This window comes from Podarcis cretensis (genome assembly GCF_951804945.1).
Source record: "Podarcis cretensis genome assembly, chromosome: 3".
In the NCBI taxonomy this organism is placed as follows: domain Eukaryota; kingdom Metazoa; phylum Chordata; class Lepidosauria; order Squamata; family Lacertidae; genus Podarcis; species Podarcis cretensis.
Window position 1 is genome coordinate 4,277,485 of NC_137172.1, and position 23,783 is coordinate 4,301,267.

At 44.6% G+C, this 23,783-nt stretch overlaps 1 protein-coding gene across 1 annotated transcript in view; it reads right to left on the bottom strand.

Moving 5' to 3' along the window:
* Positions 1-23,783, bottom strand: part of ADCY3 (adenylate cyclase 3) — a 109,727-nt gene that overhangs the window by 22,662 nt on the left and 63,282 nt on the right. The window contains exons 6-8 of the mRNA XM_079968514.1: positions 16,642-16,769; positions 8,035-8,193; positions 1,996-2,158 (exon numbers count right to left, since the gene is read on the bottom strand). Of these exons, the coding sequence (XP_079824640.1) occupies positions 1,996-2,158; positions 8,035-8,193; positions 16,642-16,769 (450 nt within the window). The remainder of the gene's footprint in view (positions 1-1,995; positions 2,159-8,034; positions 8,194-16,641; positions 16,770-23,783) is intronic.

A 23,783-nucleotide genomic window follows, 5' to 3' on the forward strand; every position in this document is an offset into this window, starting at 1 on the left:
AGATGGCTGTCTGAAATCTGCAAGCAGGATTCGAACCCAGAGCCCTCTCCCTTCCTGGGGTTTCCAGCAACCGATATTCAGAAGAATTGTTGCCTTCAACTATCGAGGCAGGGCACAGACTTCGTGGCTACTGGCTCTGAAATTTTGAGCACGGCGCAAACAGAAGGCATCCTCTTTAACCCCGAGAGCAATTAGCTCGCCGGGACAGGCTACTTAAATTCCCGGCTGAACGGAGAACTAGGCTTGTTAATCAACTATTGATTGGAATGGAAATGTAGAACATGGAGACAAACTGAGGCAGAGAAGCAGCCTCCTGCCATCAAATCCCTTTTCATTTCACTCGTTCGCCTACAGCAGCAGCCTTCCCCAAGGACTACAACTCCCATCAGGAGTGCTGGCTGGCGCTAATGGGAGTTGTAGTCCAAAGCTATAAATAAGGCGGGATTTTTTCATCTCCTCCAAGCTAAGCAGTTGGCTCCTTACCTCTCTCGCCTTGACCTTGCCACTGTGATCCACGCGACAGTCACCTCCAGCCTGGATTATTGTAACTCGCTCTACTTGGGGCTGCCCTTGAGACTGACCCAGAAACTCCAGCGGGTGCAGAATGCCGCAGCGAGACTCCCTATAGGGTCCTCGCCGTGGGATCACATTCACCCGGTGCTATACCAGCTGCACTGGCTCCCGGTGGAGTACAGGATCAGGTTTAAGGTGCTGATTTTAACCTTTAAAGCCCTATACGGCCTAGGACCCTCGTACCTACGGGACCGCCTCTCCTCGTATGTCCCACGGAGGACCTTACGGTCTTCAAACAAAAACATCTTGGAGGTCCCAGGCCACAGGGAGATTAGGCTGGCCTCAACCAGAGCCAGGGCCTTTTCGGCCATGGCCCCGATCTGGTGGAACGCTCTGTCCCAAGAGACTAGGGCCCTGCGGGACTTGACATCTTTCTGCGGGGCCTGCAAGACAGAGATGTTCCACCAGACCTTTGGCCAAGGTGCAGCCTGACCCCCTCCTTTGGTAATCCTCACAGAACACTAGCCCCATGGTTGCCATTAATTTGATTCTGAATTGATTTTAGAATGAATTGATTTTAGAATGTATTTTAATTAATTGACTGTGATTTTATGTAAACTGTGCTATTTTTATTGTTGTTAGCCGCTGTGAGCCTGGCTTTGTCTGGGGAGGGCGGGATATAAATAAATTATTATTATTATTATTATTATTATTATTATTATTATTATTATTATTAAACATCCAGAGGCCACCACCTTGGGAAAGACTTGTAACATAAACGTCCGATTCGCCAACCAGCCCAGTTCTGGTTCAAGAAAATGACAGCAACCCGCTGCAATGGAGAAATCTCAGCTTTCTCGGTGTTCTAGGCAGGGTTTGCCAACATGGTGCTCTCCAGGTTTTATCAGACCACTACCCTTGGCCATGCTGGCTGGGGCTGATGGGAGTCCGGCAAGAGATGGGGGGCACCACATTGGCTACTCCCCAATCTACTGCAATGCTGGAACCGGAAGGCCGGGATCAGAGATTCTTAGAGGACTGGAGCAAATATATGAACTATCTGAAAAGTAATTGTGATGAACAGATTACGCTAGTAGGATTGCAAGAAGTTTTGTAAAGTGGATTATCTGAACTATTACAAGAAAGACTATGAAAAGAATTATTAGTTAAGGACAATTAAATGCAATATAGAAATTAAGACATGCAGAATAAGTGATAAAGAACGGAAAATCATCAGAGGTGTTGACGGAAGTCTAAAACGTTGTATAAGATGAGAAGATATGTTGTATGACTGTTGGAACTGATATGTTAAAAAATCAATAAAAATGTGTATATATATTTTTTTTTAAAAAAAAGGAAGCGGAAGGCCGTACCCCAGAGCACTGCAAGGCCAAACTTCCTTTGCCTCCGCGGGATCCATGCGGTGCCAGCCCTAACGTTGGGCAAATGGGACATCTGTCCCTGTGGGCCAAGAACACTCACCACACCGTTGATCCCGTTCTTGAGCGGCTTGTTGGTCACCACTATGAGGTAGGTGACGATCCCCTTCTCCTTCAGGTATTCGCAGCGGGCCCCGCCGTCTCCCGGCTCCACCTCAAACTCGCCCTTCAGGCAGTCCATGGTGCTCTGAGAAATGTGCACACGCCTGCAAGGGCCACATCAAAAGCAAGGCGGTCATTGCCAAGGACAGAGGTCAGAGATAACGGAAGGGGGGAACTGCAGGAAAAGCCAGAGCGTGGCTGGGGAACCTCTGTGGTACTCTAGATGTCGTTGGACTACAAATCCCATCATCCCTTGGCCATGGGTGGCCGGTGCTGATAGGAGTTGTATTACAGTTGTAAACTGCTTTGATGTCTGTCTGTTTTTTAATGAAATTGTGGTATACAAAAATTCAAAGAATCACAGAACTGTAGAGTTCGAAGGGACCCCCAGAGTCATCTAGTCTAACCCCTTGCAATGCAGGAATCTCAACTAAGGCATCCATGACAGGTGGCCACCCAACCTATTGTCGGTTGTCAAACAGCTCTTACCATCAGAAAGTTCTTCCTGACGTTTAGTTGGGCTCTCTTTTATTGTAACTTGAATCCATTGGTTTGGGTCCGACCCTCCGGAGCAGTTTACTCCCTCTACCATGTGACAGTCCTTAAGATATTTGAAGATGGCTCTCCAATCTCCTCTCAGTCTCCTCTTTTCCAGGCTAAACATCCCCGATTCCCTCAACCGTTCCTCATAAAGCTTGCTTTCCAGACCCTTCTCCTGGTATGCCCCGCAGAGGACCTTAAGGTCCACAAATAACAACACTTTGGAGGTCCCAAGTCGCAAGGTGGTTAGATTGGTCTCAACTAGGGCCAGGGCCTTTTCAGTACTGGCCCCAACTTGGTGGAACGCTCTGTCACAAGAGACTGGGGATCTGCAGGACTTGACATCTTTCCGCAGGGCCTGCAAGACAGAGCTGTTCCGCCTGGCCTTTGGTTTGGACTCAGTCTGACCCTTCTGTTTCCCTCCCCTTATGGTTTTGATCTATGGGCTACTTTTAAAATGAGGCTGCATTTTAAATTGCATTCTAACCTGTATTTTAAATTGGTTCCCCCCCCCCCTATTATGTTTTTACTGTGATTTTACCGGTGTTAGCCGCCCTGAGCCCTGCTCTGGCTGGGGAGGGCGGGGTATAAAAAAAAAAAAATTATTATTAGAATGGTACCTCAGGTTAAGTACTTAATTCGTTCCAGAGGTCCGTTCTTAACCTGAAACTGTTCTTAACCTGAAGCACCACTTTAGCTAATGGGGCCTCCCGCTGCCGCTGCACCGCCAGAGAACGATTTCTGTTCTCATCCTGAAGCAAAGTTCTTAAGCCGGGGTACTATTTCAGGGTTAGCGGAGTCTGTAACCTGAAGCATATGTAACCTGAAGTGTATGTAACCCGAGGTACCACTGTATTATTATCATCTCAGCTGCCCTTGTCTGCCCAACTTTCCAGCTTGTCGATATCCTCCTTAAATTGTGGCGCCCAGAACTGGACACAGTTCATTGTTAATACGTAAAGGAATTGAATAGGATAAACACCTGGATGGCACACAGTCTCCAGCTCTGAAATAGTGCCACGTAGGTTAACAAAAGGAGAGGAGGAGGACGTAATCTAACCAGCTCCTATGCTCAGCTCCATCATTTTACTTTTTAGCTGTCAAGCAGTGATGCTGCAACAGAACTCCCCAAATCCAGCCTTCACAGAAGCCACAGCTGGCCAGTCCTTTAGCATTTCAGGGCTGTGGGGGTGGTACTGCAATTTCTAAATAAAGCCCAGATAGCGCTATTAATAGCCAAGCCCCTTTGCCTCCAAAGCAGACACACGAAAGGCCCTCGCCATTGACCCTCTCGGAATGATGAACATTCATTAGCTCCTTTTTGCTTCTCGGCTGGCTGCGTTTCACTCTCTGGCCTGATCCTTGCCCCGAAGCAACAATTTCTGACAGCTTACGAGCACACATTTATTTGTGCTTCGTAGCAACTGCAAGGAGGGAGGGGGAAACACGGCCGAGTAAACAGCCCCAGCGCAAGAGCTGGGGAGCCAGAGGCCTCCAGAGGTTGCTGCACTCCAGATCCCATCAGCCCCTGCCAGCATGGCCAATGGTCACAGGCGATAGGAGTTGTAGTCCAGAGAAACACAGTTCTTCACCCCTGTTCTAGAGCCAGCACAGAAGACCAACGTGCAAAACAACACGTTCCACATACCATATTTTTTGCTCTATAAGACTCACTTTTTCCCTCCTAAAAAGTAAGGGGAAATGTGTGTGCGTCGTATGGAGCGAACGCAGGCTGCGCAGCTATCCCAGAAGCCAGAACAGCAAGAGGGATTGCTGCTTTCACTGCACAGTGATCCCTCTTGCTGTTCTGGCTTGTGAGATTCAGAATTTTTTTTTTTCTTGTTATCCTCCTCCAAAAACTAGGTGCATCTTGTGGTCTGGTGCATCTTATAAAGCGAAAAATACGGTATAATGGGGAAGCGGTAAAAAAAAAACACCATGTATCTGAAAATGATGTATAGATGGTACTTAACCCCTGTAAAACTAGCAAAGATTTATCATAAGAGTGATAATCTATGTTGGAAATGTAAAGAAAAAGAAGGTACAGTGGCACCTCGCAAGACGAATGCCTCGTAAGACGAAAAACTCGCAAGACGAAAGAGTTTTTCGTTTTTTGAGTTGCTTCGCAAGATGGATTTCCCTATGGGCTTGCTTCGCAAGACGAAAACGTCTTGCAAGTTTGTTTCCTTTTTCTTGCAAGTTTGTTTCCTTTTTCTTAAAACCGTGCATTCAGGGGGTGCAGTTGCAACTTGACTTCGAGGAGCAACTCATAGCACGCGGTGTGGTAGCCTTTTTTGAGGTTTTTGAAGACTTTGGTGATTTTTGAAGCTTTTCCAAAATCTGTGCTTCGCAAGACGAAAAAATCGCAAGACGAAAAAACTCGCAGAACGAATTAATTTCGTCTTGCGAGGCACCACTGTACTTTTTACCATATGTGGTGGGCTTGTCCCAAGGTGAAAGACTTCTGGGAAAAGATTTATAATGAATTGAAAAAATGTTGAAATCTACATTTATTAAGAAACCAGAGGCATTCTACTTGGAATAATAGGTTTGGATGGATGTTAAGAAGGATGCCAGATCATAAACAATTGAGCACCACTAAACTAGACGTAATCTGGTTGATAAATGAGATTGAGGAAAATATAATTTCTTTGGAGAATTATTAGACTAAATTAAATGAATGAGATTTAAGAATGTAAATAAGTTGATAAATTGCTGGAAAAAGTTTTATAATGATGCAAGTGGGAGCGGGGGACGTGAGGGAGTCCAAAGAAGCTCTGAAAATATGCTATGATACATGTCTTAGTGTTTATTATTTTTGCATTTTTGTATTTAAAAAATCTCAATAAATATTTTTTTTTTTTTTTAAAAGGTTTGGAACTGCCCAAGATAGATGTTAGATTGTTTTTGTATGCCACAACTGCTGCTAGAATTTTGCTGGCCAAAAATTGGAAATCACAAGAAGTACCAACAGTGGAGGAATGGCAGATGAAAATGATGGACTTTTCAGAGCTAGCCGACCTGACCGGAAGAGTCCGCGACCAGAAGGAGGAGGAGTATCAAGAGGAATGGAAGAAATTTAAAGACTATTTAGTTAAATATGTTAAGATAACTTAAATAGAATTACTTGCGAGTATCAAATCGACCTAGGATTTAAATATGTGATGTTGTAGAATACTATGGATAAAAGTTAAAATGAAAAGAAAGAAAGATGTTAATTGGACTAAGTAAATTTTATGTAAAATTAGTTTTGGAAAACTGCTGCAATGATTTATATGGAAACTCAGCCAGGGGGAGTCGAGGAAGTCATCTAACAATGTTAACAAAAGCGGAATTTCTATAGTTAGGATGTTTGTTTGTTTGTTTGTTCTTTGGATGTTTTCTTTTTATGTTTGATGATATGTTTGTTTTAAAATTTGGAAAATTTAATTAAAAAAGATTTGAAAAAACAAAAACCCGTGTATCTGTATGTTGCGTTCTCCTCCTCGCCTTGCCTTCTTTTTGAAAAAATATATTTTATTAGCTTTTGACACAAAACTTATTCAATTATTCAATTCACTTTCAGTGAATAATTTCTTACATTTTGACTTCCCCTCCTTACGTCCACAATGTTCCTGTTGTCTTCCTTGACCTGCCGCCGTAACTGCCGTTTATTTTCTATTGTATTACAACTTATTTTACAACAATTTATTCTCCTTCCCTTGCCTATTATTCAAATCCTCCTCGCTGCAGCTCATTCTCCTGCACAGGCAGAATGGGGTGAGAGGTCTGGTCTTCCTGCTAAATACCTGAACCAGTAAAATTCTTAATATCCTGCAGATTACCGTATTTTTTGCTCTATAAGACTCACTTTTTCCCTTCTAAAAAGTAAGGGGAAATGTGTGTGCGTCTTATGGAGCGAATGAAGGCTGCGCAGCTATCCCAGAAGCCAGAACAGCAAGAGGGATTGCTGCTTTCACTGCACAGTTGTTCTGGCTTCAGAATATTTTTTTTCTTGTTTTCCTCCTCCAAAAACTAGGTGCGTCTTGTGGTCTGGTGTGGTCTTATAGAGCGAAAAATATGGTAATCCTTCCGACTCTGTGCTTTTAGCTTTGTGGGGTGGTTGCAGCAGGTAAATGAGAACTATAGCTTTCATTTGGCTATAGTTGTCCCCCAAAAAAGTCCCCCCCCCAAAAAAATAGTCTGCTTGCAACAAGTTTTGGAGGTAGGTTAAGATGACTGGCCCAAGGTCACCCAGTGGATGTCATAGCTGGGGGTTTAAACCTGGGGGGTTTCTGCTGTCCAACCCACTAGACCACAATGGCTGTTAATGAAAATAAACACGATTCTCTCTGTATTTCCTATTTCTTTTGTCCTCTCTTCTTTCTCGCCTGCTGGAATGATTTCCATATATATATAAATTTTCTGTTTCACAATTTAGAGTATTCATTTAAACAACCTTAAAATATTTCCCTTCTTCTCTTTCCATGGTTCATTTTGCATGTCATAAATCCCTGCGTATTTTACATAAACAAAACCACAGAGCCTAGGGCTTGCCAATCAGAAAGTCGGCAGTTCGAATCCCCGTGACGGGGTGAGCTCCCGTTGCTTGATCCCTGCTCCTGCCAACCTAGCAGTTCGAAAGCACGTCAAAGTGCAAGTAGATAAATAGGTACCGCTCTGGCAGGAAGGTAAACGGCGTTTCCATGCGCTGCTCTTGTTCGCCAGAAGCGGCTTAGTCCTGCTGGCCACATGACCCGGAAAAACTGTCTGCGGACAAACGCCGGCTCCTTCGGCCAGTAAAGTGAGATGAGCGCCACAACCCCAGAGTCACCTTGGACTAGATTTAATGTCCAGTGGTCCTCTACCTTTACCTTTAAACCATTTAGTATTCCATTATTACATCCATCAAAACTTATCTACACTGTTGAATTTTCTTAATGCTATCAACTTTTAAAAATATACACAATTTCCCCCCATATATTTAATAAACATTTTCCAATCTTTTTTAAACGTATGTTCTCCTTGTTCTCTTATTCTATATGTTAGGTCCACAAGCTGAGCATATTCCATCAGTTTAAGTTGCCATTCTTCTTTGGTTGGGACTTTGCTCGTTTTCCATTTTGGGGCTAGCAAAACACGGGCTGCAGTAATGGCACACATAAATAACCTTTTCAGACACTTGGGGAAATATTTTTCCGTGTGAATTATCCCCAACGAAAAGGACTCTGGTCGTTGTTTTTTTTGGAAAAGTGCTTTTAAACATTTTTTTCAATTCATTATGAATTGTCTCCCAATACTCTTTACCCCTTTACAAGTCCACCACATATGAAAGAACATACCCCTCAACCTCATTGCATCTCCAGCACTTATCTGATTCAGTCTTAGACATCTTAGCAAGCCTAAGATGCTGGAATGGTTCCCAGCCCAGACACAGGACATCGCCCCAGAAGGCTCTCACCCTGGGATGCCGCCGGCCTCCATCTTATTTGCCACCGTCACGTCTGTGGACCACACATCGTACTGCCAGCGCTTCTGGCCAAGGACCCCGCCCAGGACGGTGCCACTGTGGACCCCCACGCGCATGTCCACGTCTGTTTTGGTCTTCTCTCGGACGTACCTGGTGAAGAAGGAGCCCATGATGACAACGAACACATACCGTATTTTTTGCACCATAACACTCACTTTTTTCCTCCTAGAAAGTAAGGGGAAATGTCTGTGCGTGTTATGGAGGGAATGCCTACGGGTGGCATGCCTACGGATTTTCCTCCTCTAAAAACTACATGCGTGTTATGGTCGGGTGCGTGTTATAGAGCGAAAAATACAGTAATTCAGTTCTTGAGAAACAAAAATCTGCCCCCAGCAGCTCACAGACAACCACCGAGCATGTTGTATTATTTTATTGTTGTTAGCCGCCCTGAGCCCGGCTTCGGCTGGGGAGGGCGGGATATAAATAAAATTTATAATTTATTATTATCTGTTTATCATTCCTTTTGGGACGCAGGTGGCGCTGTGGGTTAAAGCCTCAGCGCCTAGGGCTTGCCGATCGAAAGGTCAGCGGTTCGAATCCCTGCGGCGGGGTGCGCTCCCGCCGCTCAGTCCCAGCACCTGCCAACCTAGCAGTTCGAAAGCACCTCCGGGTGCAAGTAGATAAATAGGGACCGCTTACCAGCGGGAAGGTAAACGGCGTTTCCGTGTGCGGCTCTGGCTCTGGCCAGAGCAGCGATGTCACGCTGGCCACGTGACCCGGAAGTGTTTCCGGACAGCGCTGGCCCCTGGCCTCTTAAGTGAGATGGGCGCACAACCCCAGAGTCTGTCAAGACTGGCCCGTACGGGCAGGGGTACCTTTACCTTTACCTTATCATTCCTTTGGCTGCTTCGCCTGTACACTTTTAAAAGTTTCAAAGGCAAGTTGCTTTAAATTGTTGTCAATATGCTTTTTATTAGATTTTCTTAGGTTACCAAAATCCCCTATCCTTTTAAAATGTGGGGGGTTTATTGGGGGGGGGTGTTTTTATTTTGATTGTATATTTTGTGGTTTCATATTTTGGTTTTGTTATGTGAACTGCCCTGAGACCTCCGGGTATAGGGCAGTATATAAATTCAAATAATAATCATTAACAACAACAACAACACACTTTGTCTCTCTTTTCAGATCATGAAGTCCTTTGTACAGTTCTATTCAATAAAAGGTAAAGGTAAAGGTACCCCTGCCCGTACGGGCCAGTCTTGACAGACTCTGGGGTTGTGCGCCCATCTCACTTAAGAGGCCAGGGGCCAGCGCTGTCCGGAGACACTTCCGGGTCACGTGGCCAGCGTGACATCGCTGCTCTGGCCAGAGCCAGAGCCAGAGCCAGAGCCGCACACGGAAACGCCGTTTACCTTCCTGCTGGTAAGCGGTCCCTATTTATCTACTTGCACCCGGAGGTGCTTTCGAACTGCTAGGTTGGCAGGCGCTGGGACCGAGCAGCGGGAGCGCACCCCGCCGCAGGGATTCGAACCGCCGACCTTTCGATCGGCAAGCCCTAGGCGCTGAGGCTTTAACCCACAGCGCCACCTGCGTCCCACTTTAAATGTTGTATACAATATAAGGTATAGGGAGAAGAGAAGGGGGTGGCAAACTTGCCCTCTTTTCCATAGTGTATGTGCAAGGTTTGTGTGTCAGCATCGCATCGATAGGCTCTCTTTCTTTTCATTTATTAGCTTTTAGTGAGAGAGGTTGGGGGCCCCAGGGCATGGTTACTTGCCTTCAGCTGACTGCAGTGAGGCTTGTTTACGTGTGTGTTGCGGGAGGTAGGTTGGCTGTTGGATCAAGTTAGCCATATTGATTTGTATGCTGTTGGTGTGTTCTTGTTGTCTTGGTTAATATGGTTATAATGCTGGAACCTGCTCTGGGAAATTAGGGTGAAGGGCAGCTGATAGGGATATAAACAGATATACAGATAGATAGATAGACAGATAGATAGATACGTAGGTAGGTAGGTAGGTAGATGACAGATAGATCGTTCTACCCAGACACTGAGGTCCAGCTCCAAGGGCCTTCTGGCGGTTCCCTCACTGCGAGAAGCCAAGTTACAGGGAAGCAGGCAGAGGGCCTTCTCAGTAGTGGCACCCGCCCTGTGGAACACCCTCCCACCAAATGTCAAAGAGAAGAACAACTACCAGACTTTTAGAAGACATCTGAAGGCGGCCCTGTTTAGGGAAGCTTTTAATGTTTGATGTATTACAGTATTTTAATATTTTGTTGGAAGCCGCCCAGAGTGGCTGGGGAAGCTCAGCCAGATGGGCAGGGTAGAAATAATAAATTATTGTTATATATTATTACAGATGATAGATGATAGATACTTAAGTAGGTAGGTAGATAGATAGATAGATAGATGATAGATAGATAGATAGATAGAAATACAGTGGTGCCCCGCAAGACGAATGCCTCGCAAGACGAAAAACCCGCTAGACAAAAGGGTTTTCCGTTTTTCGAGGCGCTTCGCAAGACGAATTTCTCTATGGGCTTGCTTCGCAAGACGAAAACGTCTTGTGAGTCTTGCGAGTCTTGCGATTTTTTTCGCTTTCCCCCCCTTTTTCTAAGCCGCTAAGCCACTAATAGCCGCTTAGCCGCTTTGCCGCTAATAGGCGTGCTTCGCAAGACGAAAAAACCGCAAGACGAAGAGACTCGCGGAACGGATTCTTTTCGTCTTGCGAGGCACCACTGTAGAAAGAAAGAAAGAAAGAAAGAAAGAAAGAAAGAAAGAAAGAAAGAAGATAGAGAGATAGAGATAAGATGATAGATGATAGATGATAGATAGATAGATGATAGATAGATAGATAGATAGATAGATAGATAGATGATAGATAGATAGATAGATAGATGATAGATAGATATAGATGAGAGAGTGATTAGACAGATAGATAGATGATAGAGAAAGAGAGAGAGAGATAATGATGATTAGAAGAAGAAAAATCATTGCGCTTAATAGGAAAAACACACAACCCTCGTGTTTGACTTTTAAAAAATGACTTTGAGCCAAAAGTTTGGAAACTTGCGCAGCAGGCCTCAAGAGGCACATCTAACTCATTCCCCCAAGAGGCAGGGATGGCCACAAATCCATGGAGGAGGAAAGGGCTATCGATGGCTCCTAGCCAGGAGGGCTCTGCTGTACCTCTACAGCTGGAGGAAGCAAGGCTTCTGAAACTCAGTTGAGAGAAGAGTGTTGCCACTGTGAGAATAGGATGCTGGACTCGATGGGCCAATGACCGATCTAGCAGGTTTATACTGTGTCCTTAAGAAGACATCTCTATTAGATTCTGGACAAGGGGTATGAGATGTTGCCACCAAACATCAGATCTGAGTTTCCAAAAAACAGAGCTGAGCAGCCCACCACTCCTCTCTCCCATCTTGCACGCCTGGAATTTAAACGACTGTCCCTTGTTTCTATAAACGAGCTACTAAGCCAGCTTTCACTGCTATCCCCTGGTAATTTTCCATAAACATTAAGAGCTTTCTGTCCCTGAGACCAAGTTTTGTTTTAGAAAAATGAGGAGGAATAATTAGCGGGAGAGGGAGATTGTTTAGTGATAAACTCTGTGGGTGGAAAGAAGATCTGTCGAGAAAGGTCTCCAGCTCATATAAAAGCTCACAGCTCAGAAGCAGCCAGGCGTTAATAAGAGGAACCATTTTGGCCTGGGGGCAGCATTCCCTTCTGGACAAACTTTGTGGGAGCCACATGCCAATGTCTGGAGTGAGAGACAAAAGTGGGTGGAGCGACAAATGCCATTTTTTCCCCTTAGGAGGCTAGTTTCTACTCTTACATTCACACATCCCTTTCTCTGCTCCCTCCAGGTGAGCAAGGGGCAGTGTGTGACCTGGGGAGAGGGGCCTGGTGATTGTCCCAAGGGCCACGTAGAGAGCCCTGGAGAGTTGCATTTGGGCCCTCTCTTTAGGAGAAGAACCACAAGGTGCTAGAATCCTGGCTTGAGTCAGGGAAGGAAGAATACTTGCTTAGTTCAAGGAAGGCAGGGAAGGGCAGGGAGGTGGCCCAAAGATCCTAACCCATCAGAGAAATATTACAGGCAAGTCCAAGCCTCTGGGAGATCCGTACACACCAGAGGAAGCAGCCAAATTTGGGGCTGCAAATCTCTGATCCCACAGATTTCAGGAAAGAGCAGGAAAAGTGCCCCAGGAGAACCATCTCACCAATGGATCTTTGTGGAAGGAAGGAAGGAAGGAAGGAAGGAAGGAAGGAAGGAAGGAAGGAAGGAAGGGAGAAATGATTCCTCCAAATCATAGAGCTGAAGGGACCACGAGGGTGTGGGATGTAATCCACTGGGAGCAGTCAAGTACAACATTCCTTGTTTTCCTAGAGTGGCATGCAAGGGAATGTTTGGTCCAGCCAGTCGAAACTTCCTGTTCCTCCTGCCCTGCAGCATCCTTCCTCTTGCATGTGACTAGTAGGTGGGCGTGACCTTTCTAGACCTGGTAAAAGGCAAAATCACACTGCTACCTTCCTCTTTTTGACCTTCCTGTTCGTCCTGCCTGCTTCCTGCATCACCTGGACTGTACTTCTGGCTCCCACAGCAGTTCCCCAGGCTATCTCCCATATGGGGTAGACCTATTTGTACATGTTTGTAACTTTAAGCCTAAAGCCTGCCTTCAGAGATCACACTGTGCTCTGCCTGATTGCGAGTAAAACTAATTTTTGTTACTTATGAATAGGACTGTGGTGTCTTACCAGGAAGATTAGAACATAGCTCAATCTGGACCAGCCAGACTGAATTGCTAGTTGTCTTAAGAAACTCACATGAGTTTGCAACCAGCTTTCTGCTGCGTAAGAAGGGGAATGCACCCTGCTAAGTGAAGAAACTTGTTAGTGCAAGTTAGGAAAGATATTAATAAACAATCTATCCTCTCCTACCACCTTCAACATTCCCACATAGGGTCATCTAGTCTCATGCTCTACCGGCTGAGCTATTCCAGGTCCATGACCTGTTTACTGAGCATTCATCCGGCTTTGCTTTCGCAAAGCTTAGGCAGAGGCTTTGTCAGGAGCTCGTCCTACACTCGAGTAGGACCCTGGCAGAGACACATGCCTGACTGGCATGTTCTCTCCCTCTTGGTCGATCATTCGGGAGCTTCAAACACTTTCTCCTGCCCGGACATCAAAGCGACCGATGCCAACAGACATCAGCACACTTAGGGATCCGCAGAGTCTTCGCAGTTTGCTTAACAACTCAGCATTTTGGGTAATCTACTTTATTTACATATAAACACACACGGAGCACTGCAACATGACTCCCTCTCTCTCTAGCATCAGACAGCAAAGAGAAAAAGGACAATAGTCCCACTTCACGGAACACAGTAACACAAACATCCTGTCTCCATCACTTCCCACTCTGTGGAGTCAAAACATACACCGTCATGTGAAAGACAACAATCCCATGACTGCAATCATGGAGCAGGAATTCTAACAGATTACACCTGGTCTTTATTGAGCATTCATGCTGATGTGGTTATGGGGATAACCAAATGTCTGTAGGTCAGAGTCTGCTGGAAGCATCGAGGGCTTGTAAGACAAAGATGTTGCTTAAGTATCCTTGCCTTCTCAACACTTTTGCAGGGAATGTCCTTTGCCTTTCTGGCAGGAACAAGGATGTGTGTGGTTTTTAAAAACTACTCTTGGAATGTTTTGAACGTGTACCATTTGCATCATTATTGCATTTGTGTGTTTATTCCTGAGATTCACCTTGGGAGCCCTTTGGGCTGGAAGATGGCATATAAACATAACATAACAACATAACGTGTGTTCATCTTGCATTCCACCTTGTGGGGTGGAATGTCAGATGTCTTCCCACCACTCCTCCGTTCATCCCACACTTTTCCCTGCACTTAGCCACCACTTTCCAAACAGTAAAAAAGCTTATTAAAAGAAAAGAAAGAAGTGGATTTGTTGGGATGGTGTGATAGAGCCTTCAAATGTGCTTTGATTGGGCCAGCCTAACATTCCAGCATGCCTCCGGATCCCACTCGTGAAATACCAACACTCCTTCCAGAGAAAGGAAGGAAGCCGTGGATGGAAAATGGCAAGAGTTAAGAGCCACAAAAATACTGGAACAGCAGGCAGGAATTGCTTACGAAATAGTCGAAGGATTATGCCAAAATGGCAAAAATGACCGGAAGAATCAGAAATCAGGAAGACCAGAATTTTAAATAGGAATGGGGAAAATTCACAATTTACCTTAAAAACCATTGTAAACAGTTAAAATTGTTAGTAGGATTTGAATAACGCTTGTAGTTTAATGATGAACTTTGGATATAACGGAGATGTGAAAGATTCGGACTATTATTATAAAAGATGCAGGAGGAAATGATTTATAATAGGGAAAAGGGACTTCTGGGTTAGCGCCATCGACTAATGGCGGATTCCCTCCGAGCTCCGGAGGGAATCGGCTCCGCAGGATCGGGTCTTGTCCGCGGTGGCGACGCGGGGACCCTTAAAAATCACAGGCGTAGATGCCTGTGAGCGTGGTGACTCGGCGGGCACCATTTGCGCCCCTCCCCCAATCTGCGAAGGAGCCTTTTTAAAAGCTCTGGAACGGGGACGGGGTGCGGCGCGGTGCTGTGCGTAGACTGCTCCTTCTGCGGAGCGAAGCCGCAAGCCATTGTCGGAGAAGCGCTGACTTTTTCCTTGGAACAATTGGACTTTAAAGTAATAACCCGTGAGTAACCTGGAATTTGGAATTTAAAGAAAAAAAATTCTTGAATCAGGAACGAGCGGGGAAGGGTCAAAAAGGAAGTCCGCCCCCCCCCCTTTGTAAATATTTTAAAGCAAAGCACCTGCTATCTAAGGTCGAGGGAATTTTTTCTTTTTCTAAAAGTCTTTAACCTTCATGACTTGACACTATAAGAACTTTACCGGAGGATAAAAGATTAACTTTGGGAGCTAAAGTTTTACCCCCCCCCCCCCGGACCCAGGGGCGTCCCGCGAGAGAGCCTGTGGATGAAGTATTGAAGAGTTTGACAGCTGTCAAATTAGCTGTCAAAAGGAAAGGAAAAAGGGAACTTTGTTTCTGTAGCTTCTGCTGGTTATATTTGTTACAATTTTTTGAAAATAAGGGAAGGCTGATACAAACTAACTTGATTATTAGATTTGAACTGAAAGACATTAAGGAACCAAAACCCCCCTAGAGGGGGTTTAGGGACATTACAAGAATGGCTGGAGGAGGTAAAACTCAGACTGAATTGGATAGAATACTTGTTCTCTTGGGAAAGTTACAAGACCAAACCGATGTTTTGACTACAAGTGCCAACACTTTGGTATTGGCAGTAAATAACATTGTTGAAGCTGATAAGGATTTGAAGCAGGAAGCTTATACAATTGAACAAATAGAGAAATTTGAGAGCCATGAAAATATGAAGAAAGAGATATATGTTGCCTCTGAAGAAAAGGAAGGAGGAGCTGAAATCTTGCAGACGTTAAAGGAGAGCTACAATTTGTGGCCTGACATGAAGGCAACAAAGGAGAACAAAAAATTGAAGTGGAAAGTCTGGTCTGACTTGGAGAGTGCAAAACTGAGAGATCTCCTCATGTGGGGATCTGAAGACCTAAGGATTACAAACTTGACCAAGGTGGAAGTTGGAGCTTTGGGGACATTTGGGTTTGAAAGGAAGATGAAATAAGATTTGGAGTACCCCATAGGTTTTACTTTTAAGTATGGAGGACTGGTTGGAAAAAACATGGATCCTGTTGGGCTGGAGCCCCTCCGAGATTTGGGGTTCAACATTAAGGACTATCAAAAAGGCCGGCAGAGAGGAACTGAAAGAGATTTAAAAGCCTCGGACGTGAGATCTCCAGGCTAAACAGTATATTAGACTGATGAACACTCGTTGGGGACTGAAACCGGGAAAGGGGCGGGGGAGTCTGGGAATCCAAAGGGTATATAAGTATAATTTGCTTTGTTTTAATTTGCTTTGTTATTTGTATGGAAGTTGGGAAAGCTGTGGAAGGGAAATTTTGGTCGACTTTAGGAAATATGTTCAAGAAGGAGTAATGATGTATAAGTATTGATGTTTAAGTTTGGATAAGTTAAAACTGGTTTTTAGAATGGTTAAAATGAAATAAAAATAAGGTTTGCAAAAATAAACTGAGGAAATGGAAGAAAGAGGAAAAGTAAAACAACAACATGCTAAAATAAATTATTAAGTGAAAGTTGAGAAATAAGTAATAAGGACTTGCTGAGGTAACAATTTAAATTGGAATACAAGAAGGGGAGGTGTGAGGAGGTCTGAGAAAGAAGGTAAATGAAAATAAGCAATTGAAATTTTATGTGTTTTTAATGGTTTTTAAGTTTTGTACTTTTGTATTTTTTTGTTATTTTTTGTTTATGTTTTGCTATGTTTTGTTATCGAAAATCCTAATAAATATTCATTAAAAAAAATGATTAATAATAGGACCCACAAAGGGGAGGAGAGAAGTCCAGGGGATTCTTCGGGATCTTGTTTTTATGATGTATGTTTGTGATTGTAAAATGTTAATTTGAAAACCAGATAAATAAATGTATTAATAGGAACGCTTACGAAATCGCCTCCACCATAGCAAGGCCCATCAGGATAGAACAGACGGCATGGTCTTCACGGTAATCAGGCAGACCGCAGATGCAGTAGTAGCAGTCTCCCAGGATCTTGATACGCAGCTGGTGGTATTTCTGGAAGAGCAGGAAAGGGGAAAGGAAAAGAAAAGGAAGTAATTCCAACAGTGGAGGGTTGCCAGGACATAATGTAGAAATCTGCCTCTTGGAAAGCGTAATGCTGGTGGTCAACAAAAGAGGTTTAAAGGTGTCATGGGCTTTGAAGACACTCGAATTCAGGACGCAAGGGAGAAACATGCTAAGAGGAAGGCACACTTGGCAAACCCTCACCGTGATCAACTCCCACCCGGAAACCTATGTCCCTACTGTGGAAGGACACATAGCTGTCAACTTACAGATTTGAAAATAAGGCACCAGCAGCCTCGAAAATAAGGGATCAGCAGCCAAAATAAGGGATTTTCCAAGGACAGGTATGTTCACTTTCTGAGCCCCTCCAAGCCAAAGGCAGAAAGCCCAGCCAGCAGCCAAACGAAGCCTCAAGCGGTGGTTCCCACAGTGCAGCAACCCGGCAAAGGGGATGCAGCAAGGAAAACCACGTCACCTCTCCGCTGGGAAGCGCTGAGCAAAGGCGAGTCCCCAGGCAACGCGGCCGATTTGATCGGCACAAGGCATGCAAGCTCCACCCCCCCCCCCCAGTCGTTCTTAGACTCCTTGTTGGGTGAGCAACGCAGCCAAGCAACACAGTTGGAGCCTCCCTCCTCCCTGGCCGGCAGGGAGGGAGGGAGAGGAGCTGCTTCCTTTGAAACCCGGGAAATTTAAGGGACATCATCAATAAGGGACAGCAGCGGGACACAGCGCTGGGATAAGGGACTGTCCCGCCAAATAATTTTGTGCAGATCAAATCAGCCACTTTCTGCCTTTGGCTTGGAGGGGCTCAGAAGTTGAACATACCTGTGCCCTGAAAATCCCTTATTGTGGCTGCTGATCCCTTATTTTCGAGGCTGCTGGTCCCTTATTTTCAAATCTGTAAGTTGACAGCTATGCTCTGTTTAGTTAAAGAGAAGCTGTTTCTCTTCTCCGATTTGCATTCACAAATCTTACCAAACCACCTCTGTTTATTTCCCAATGGAACAAGGCCTTAATTAAATAACAGAGGACGGTAACCATGAAAATTTGCAAGAGTAATTAAAAAAAGAAGCAATTTCCCAAGCAGATATTGGTAGTATAAAAGGATTATCACGTGAGTTTAAAGAGGATTCAAATGATCATCCATAGAACTGCTCCCAGGCAGACAAAGGAGGAGTTTTGCTCCAGTGTTTATTGATGGATTATTCTTCTCTGCCACAAAAACGTGGATTTTAAACAGCTGGCATTATAACAGGTCATAATAATTCAGCCCTTCTTTATTGTAAGACCAGCAGGCTCCTCCACAGCCCTGCTTGGGAATCCTAAAAAAACCAAAAAATCAGTGCTGTTCAAAGTTCTTTTTCCCCCCCCATCATTCTTTTTATTAATTGATTCCATAAAAGAAAATGAAAACTAACACATGTATAAAAAAATCAAAATACAGAAAATAGAGAAAAAGAAGAATTACAGAAAAAAAGAAAATAAAAAATACACAAACTTATAATTTTCCCATTGACATTATTACATAGCCATCCCTTTCAAGACTTCCTTCAGCTTGTCCATAAATCATTCGAAGCAATAATCAGAGTCACGCGTTTCTCTGCTTATATTGTCATTGTAGCTGTCTCTGTCTCCTATTTGCTTTACACAATAACTCATAGTCTTTCACAGTGCGTCTCTGAATCCCTTTAGCGTTGTTTGTCCCTCACTAATACATTCCAGATAATCCACGTACTTTCCCCAATCCTTGATGAACACTTGGTCTCTTACATACCTAATTTTTCCTGTTAATTTATCCAGCTCTGCGTAGTCCAACAGCTTAGATCTCCACTCCTCCACTGTTGGTATTTCCTGCTGTTTCCACTTTTGGGCTAGTACTACCCTTGCTGCTGCCACTGCATAATATACTATTCTACGGTCTTCTTTTTTTATCTCTTGCCCTAATATCCCTAGCAGGAAAATTTCTGATTTCTTTCTGAACGTATATTTTAAAATCTTCTTTAATTCAATGTATATTTTCTCCCAGAACTGTTTCACTCTTCCACACTCCCACCACATGTGGTAGAAGGAGCCCTCCTCATCTTTACATTTCCAACACTTTTTGTCCATCTTGTCCATTTTTGATAATTTCATCGGTGTTAAATACCACCTGTAAAACATCTTCATGACATTTTCCTTTATCGTTATACACGCCGTAAAGTTTAGCCCCTCCTTCCAAAGCTCTTCCCAGTCTTCAAATTGTATGCTATGACCTACATCCCTTGCCCAGCGGATCATCACTGATTTGACTTCCTCATCGCCTAAGTTCCAGTCTAGCAGCATCCTATACATCTTAGATATAATTTTCACTTCATTATTTATTATCTCCGTTTGGAATTTGGAATCTTTTTCTGCATAGCCTCTTTCTTTAATATCTTTACTATACATCTGATTTACCTGGATATGGTGTAGCCAGTCATAGACATACTCCTTTACTTGTTCATACGGTTTTAGCTTCCATTTCCCATCAACCTTAGTTAGCAACTGGCTATATGTTGCCCAGTTGCTTCTCATATTAATAGCCTTTATGCTCATTACTTCAAGAGGTGATAGCCAGTGTGGTGTTTTCGGCTCTAACAGATTTTTGTATTTTTCCCATATTTCAATTAGCGGGCCTCTAAAAATATGATTTTCAAATCCCTTATGTACTTTCCTTTTGTTCTTCCATAAATAGGCATGCCAGCCGAATCTATTGTCGAAGCCCTCCAAATCAAGTAGCTCCGTGTTCACCAACTTTACCCAATCCTTTATCCAGCAAAGGCATGAAGCCTCGTAGTACAGCTTTAAATCTGGCAGGGCAAAGCCCCCCCTTTCCTTTATATCTGTCAATAATTTGAACTGAATTCTAGGTTTTTTGCCCTGCCATATGTATCTTGAGAGTATTCTTTGCCAGTCTTTAAAGATTCGGCTCCCCTTAATTATAGGGATGGTTTGGAATAGGAACATAAGTCTTGATAAGACATTCATCTTGATTGTATTAATCCTTCCCCAGAATGACAGTTTCAGCCCTCCCCATTTTTCCAGATCTTTCCTTATGTCCTTCCACATCGGCTCGTAGTTGTTTTTGAATGTCTATATTTTTAGATGTTAACCAAATACCAAGGTATTTGACTTTTTTGACTATCTCTATCTGTGAATGCTGTTGGATGATTTCTATTGTTTTTGGATCCACATTTTTACCTAACATTTTCGTTTTTGTCTTGTTTAATTTAAAGCCTGCTATTTCTCCAAATTTTTCTATTTCCTTTAGTATTTCTTCTATTGCAGTTGTTGGTTCTTCTGTCATTATTACTACATCATCAGCAAAAGCTTTAGTCTTATACACGTTCTGTCCTAGTGATACTCCATTTATTTTTCCATTTTGTCTTATTGAATTCAAGAGTACTTCTAAAACTATTATAAATAGTAGCGGGGAGAGTGGGCAGCCCTGTCTTGTACCCTTCTGTATCTTTATCTCTTCTGTCACCATGCTATTTATAATCAGTTTGGCCTTCTGTTCTGTGTATATTGCTTTTACCCCATTAAAGAAATCATTGCCCACATCCATATATTCTAAATTTTTCAACATGAAGTCCCATATCACATTATCGAATGCCTTCTCGGCATCCACGAACATCATAATAACTTGTTTGTCAATCCTAACAGATAGGTATTCTAACATATTAATTATGCTTCTTGTGTTGTCTCTCATCTGCCGCCCTGGCAGGAATCCCGCCTGATCCTTATGAATAATTTCTGATAACAACTTTTTCAACCTTCTTGCAAGGATTCCTGCAAATATTTTATAGTCTGTATTTAGCAATGAAATTGGTCTATAATTTTTGACTTGAGTTGGATCTGCATCTTGTTTAGGGATAAACGTAATATATGCTTCTTTCCATGTCCCAGGGATTTCTCCTTTCTTTAAGATGTTATTCATAGTCTCCTTCAGTGGTCCCACTAAGATAGATTTCATCTCTTTATAGTAACCAGCAGTGAATCCGTCAGGACCTGGTGCTTTGCCCCTCTTTAAATCTTTGATTGTTTCTTCTATCTCCTCATTTCCAATTGGTATATTCAATCTTTGCTTATCCTCTGTTGAGATTTTCTGCACCTTTTTATCCTTCAGAAATCTTTCTATTCTCCTTAAGCCAACTCTCTTGTGCTGTTCAAAGTTCAGTCCACCATCTTGATTCAAGATGGCAGCCAACTGTATCCAAATATAGACAAACGCATGCCCCCTTGGTCCCAGGAACCGTATTTCTATGGTTGCAAGTTGTTTTAAGTTGCTTTAATATTGCTTCTGATGCTGTAACCAGCAGTGGGACCTTAGAATGAAGAGCAAGAAATATATACGTAGCTAAATAAAAGCAAAATTTGGTTATGATATCTTAAGAGGTGTCGAAATGCATAGCGAATAAATGAACTAGTTTGCAAAATATACAGCAGGCTCGCAGAGAGCATCCAGCATTGCCTGTGAATTCTTAGAAACAAAAAAATACTGAGGTTTATACATTTATTTGTCTGTTTCTTAATGGAGAAAAAATATGTATTTTCTAGGGTTGTGCATAGCCTGCCAGTTCCAGGGCGAACCCTGGGAGGTAACTTATACTGGGAGCAACTGGCCAAAGGTGACTGAGCAGGGATTTGAAACCTATTGTCCTCGGGTCCATGTCCAGTGTTCTCGCTCCACCATCAGAACCAGTGTGAATACCAGTAGTTACTGGGAGGAATCACAGATGGGGAGGGTGCTGTCTCTCCCAGGTCCTGCATATGGGCTTCTCGTGGGGGCACCTGGTTGGAGACTTTGAGAAAGGAGTCTGGACTGGATGGGCCTTTGGCCTGATCCAGTCCCAGGTGGCGCTGTGGGTAAAAGCCTCAGCGCCTAGGGCTTGCCGATCGAAAGGTCGGCGGTTCGAATCCCCGCGGCGGGGTGCGCTCCCGTCGTTCGGTCCCAGCGCCTGCCAACCTAGCAGTTCGAAAGCACCCCCGGGTGCAAGTAGATAAATAGGGACCGCTTACAAGCGGGAAGGTAAACGGCGTTTCCGTGTGCGGCTCTGGCTCTGGCTTTGGCTCTGGCCAGAGCAGCGATGTCACGCTGGCCACGTGACCCGGAAGTGTCTCCGGACAGCGCTGGCCCCCGGCCTCTTGAGTGAGATGGGCGCACCAACCCCAGAGTCTGGCAAGACTGGCCCTTACGGGCAGGGGTACCTTTACCTTTTTACCTTAGTCCCAGATTTACATACAGTCATACCTCGGGTTACAGATGCTTCAGGTTGTGTTTTTTCGGGTTACGGACACACCGAAACCCAGAAGTACCGGAACGGGTTATTTCCAGGTTTTGGTGATTGCGCATGCGCAGAAGCACTAAATTTTGCTTTGCACATGCGCAGAAGTGCCGAATCGCAACCCACGCATGCACAGACACACCGCTGCGGGTTGCGAACGTGCATCCCGTACGGATCATGTTCGCAACCCGAGCGTCCACTGTACAGTCATACCTTGGGTTGAATACGCTTTGAGTTGAGCGTGTTCGAGTTGCGCTCCACGGCAACCCAGAAGTAATGGAGCGCGTTACTTCCGGGTTTCACCGTTTGCGCATGCGCAGACGCTCAAAATGACGTCACACACATGCGCAGAAGCGGCGAAAAAACCCCTGGATGTACATTTCCAAAATGTAAGATAAAAAACAAATAAAATAAAACCTAGCTACAGCAACAGTGTTTTGTGTTGTGTAGGCTCCTATGATGTAAGCAATGGGCCCCGCCTGCTAGCCTGCTCCCTAAAATACCACTGGTTTGCTCATTTCTATATACAGGGTGCCTACATTCTGCATGGACTGGTTGCACAACAACATGTGCAAATGGCTTTAGATACCTATTAGGTCCATCAATTACCTTATAGCATATATTCAACACAAAAAACAGCAACAATTTGTTGTTGACAAAGGACAGTTGGACATATAAAGGGCCCCATTCCCTTCAGTATCTTACAGCCTCATCAAACCTAAATCCGGCCCTGGCCTGATCCAACAGCCATGCTCATCTTATGCTTCGACTCTGCCACACTAGCTTCCCCCGTGCTCCAGAGCAGTGCCCAGCTTTTTGCAAGCACAGAGTTAGGGGGTCTCCCAAAGGACATCCAATCCAGCCCTCTGCCAACACTGGAAATTCAGCGTCCCTGATTGGTGGCCGTCCAGCCTCTTCTTAAAACTCTCCAATCAAGGCAAAACCCGCCACCCGCCCCGATTTCTGAGGCAGTTCTGTTCCACTGATGAAAAGCAAATCCACCACCACTCGCCCTCTCAGGAAACTCTTCTTAATCTCTTGTTGAAATCTCTTGTTCCTGAAGAGAGTGGCTAAAGCCTGATCGAGGCTGAATTAGAACAGAGGATAATGTGTCCCTGGGCTTCGTAAATAGGTTTTATATTCTGATATTCCAGGAAACGCAGCTATATAAAGGTATCAGTTTACCAGGAGATGAGTCTCTCGGTCCCTGAGCGCTGTTGATCTCATGTTCTGGAGCGCTTTTCTGAGAACGCCCACAAGGCCAAGAAAACAAGGTGGCAGAACTCAGCGCTGCTTGGGCAATTGTGCATAGCTGTCAAGCGTCCCTTATTTGGAGGGACAGTCCCTTATCCCAGCGCCGTGTCCCGCTGCTGTCCCTTATTGATGGATGTCCCTTAAATTTCCCAGGTTTCAAAGGAAGCAGCTCGTCTCCCTCCCTCCCTGCCAGCCAGGGAGGAGGGAGGCTCCAACTGTGTTGCTTGGCTGCCTGGCCCGGCTCCCTCCGGCCCCCTCTCACCAGCCTCGGCCCCCGGGAGCCCCTCCCCGCTGGGACTGGCAGGAGCCTCGGGCCCTTCCGCCGCCATCCTCCTCCTGAGCGTCTCTGCCTGGGGCTTCCCCTCTGCCCTACGCTGCCACTCTTGCTAGGACGTACTGCGGCTGCACCGCTGAAGGACCCGGATGAGATGTTCCCATGACACAC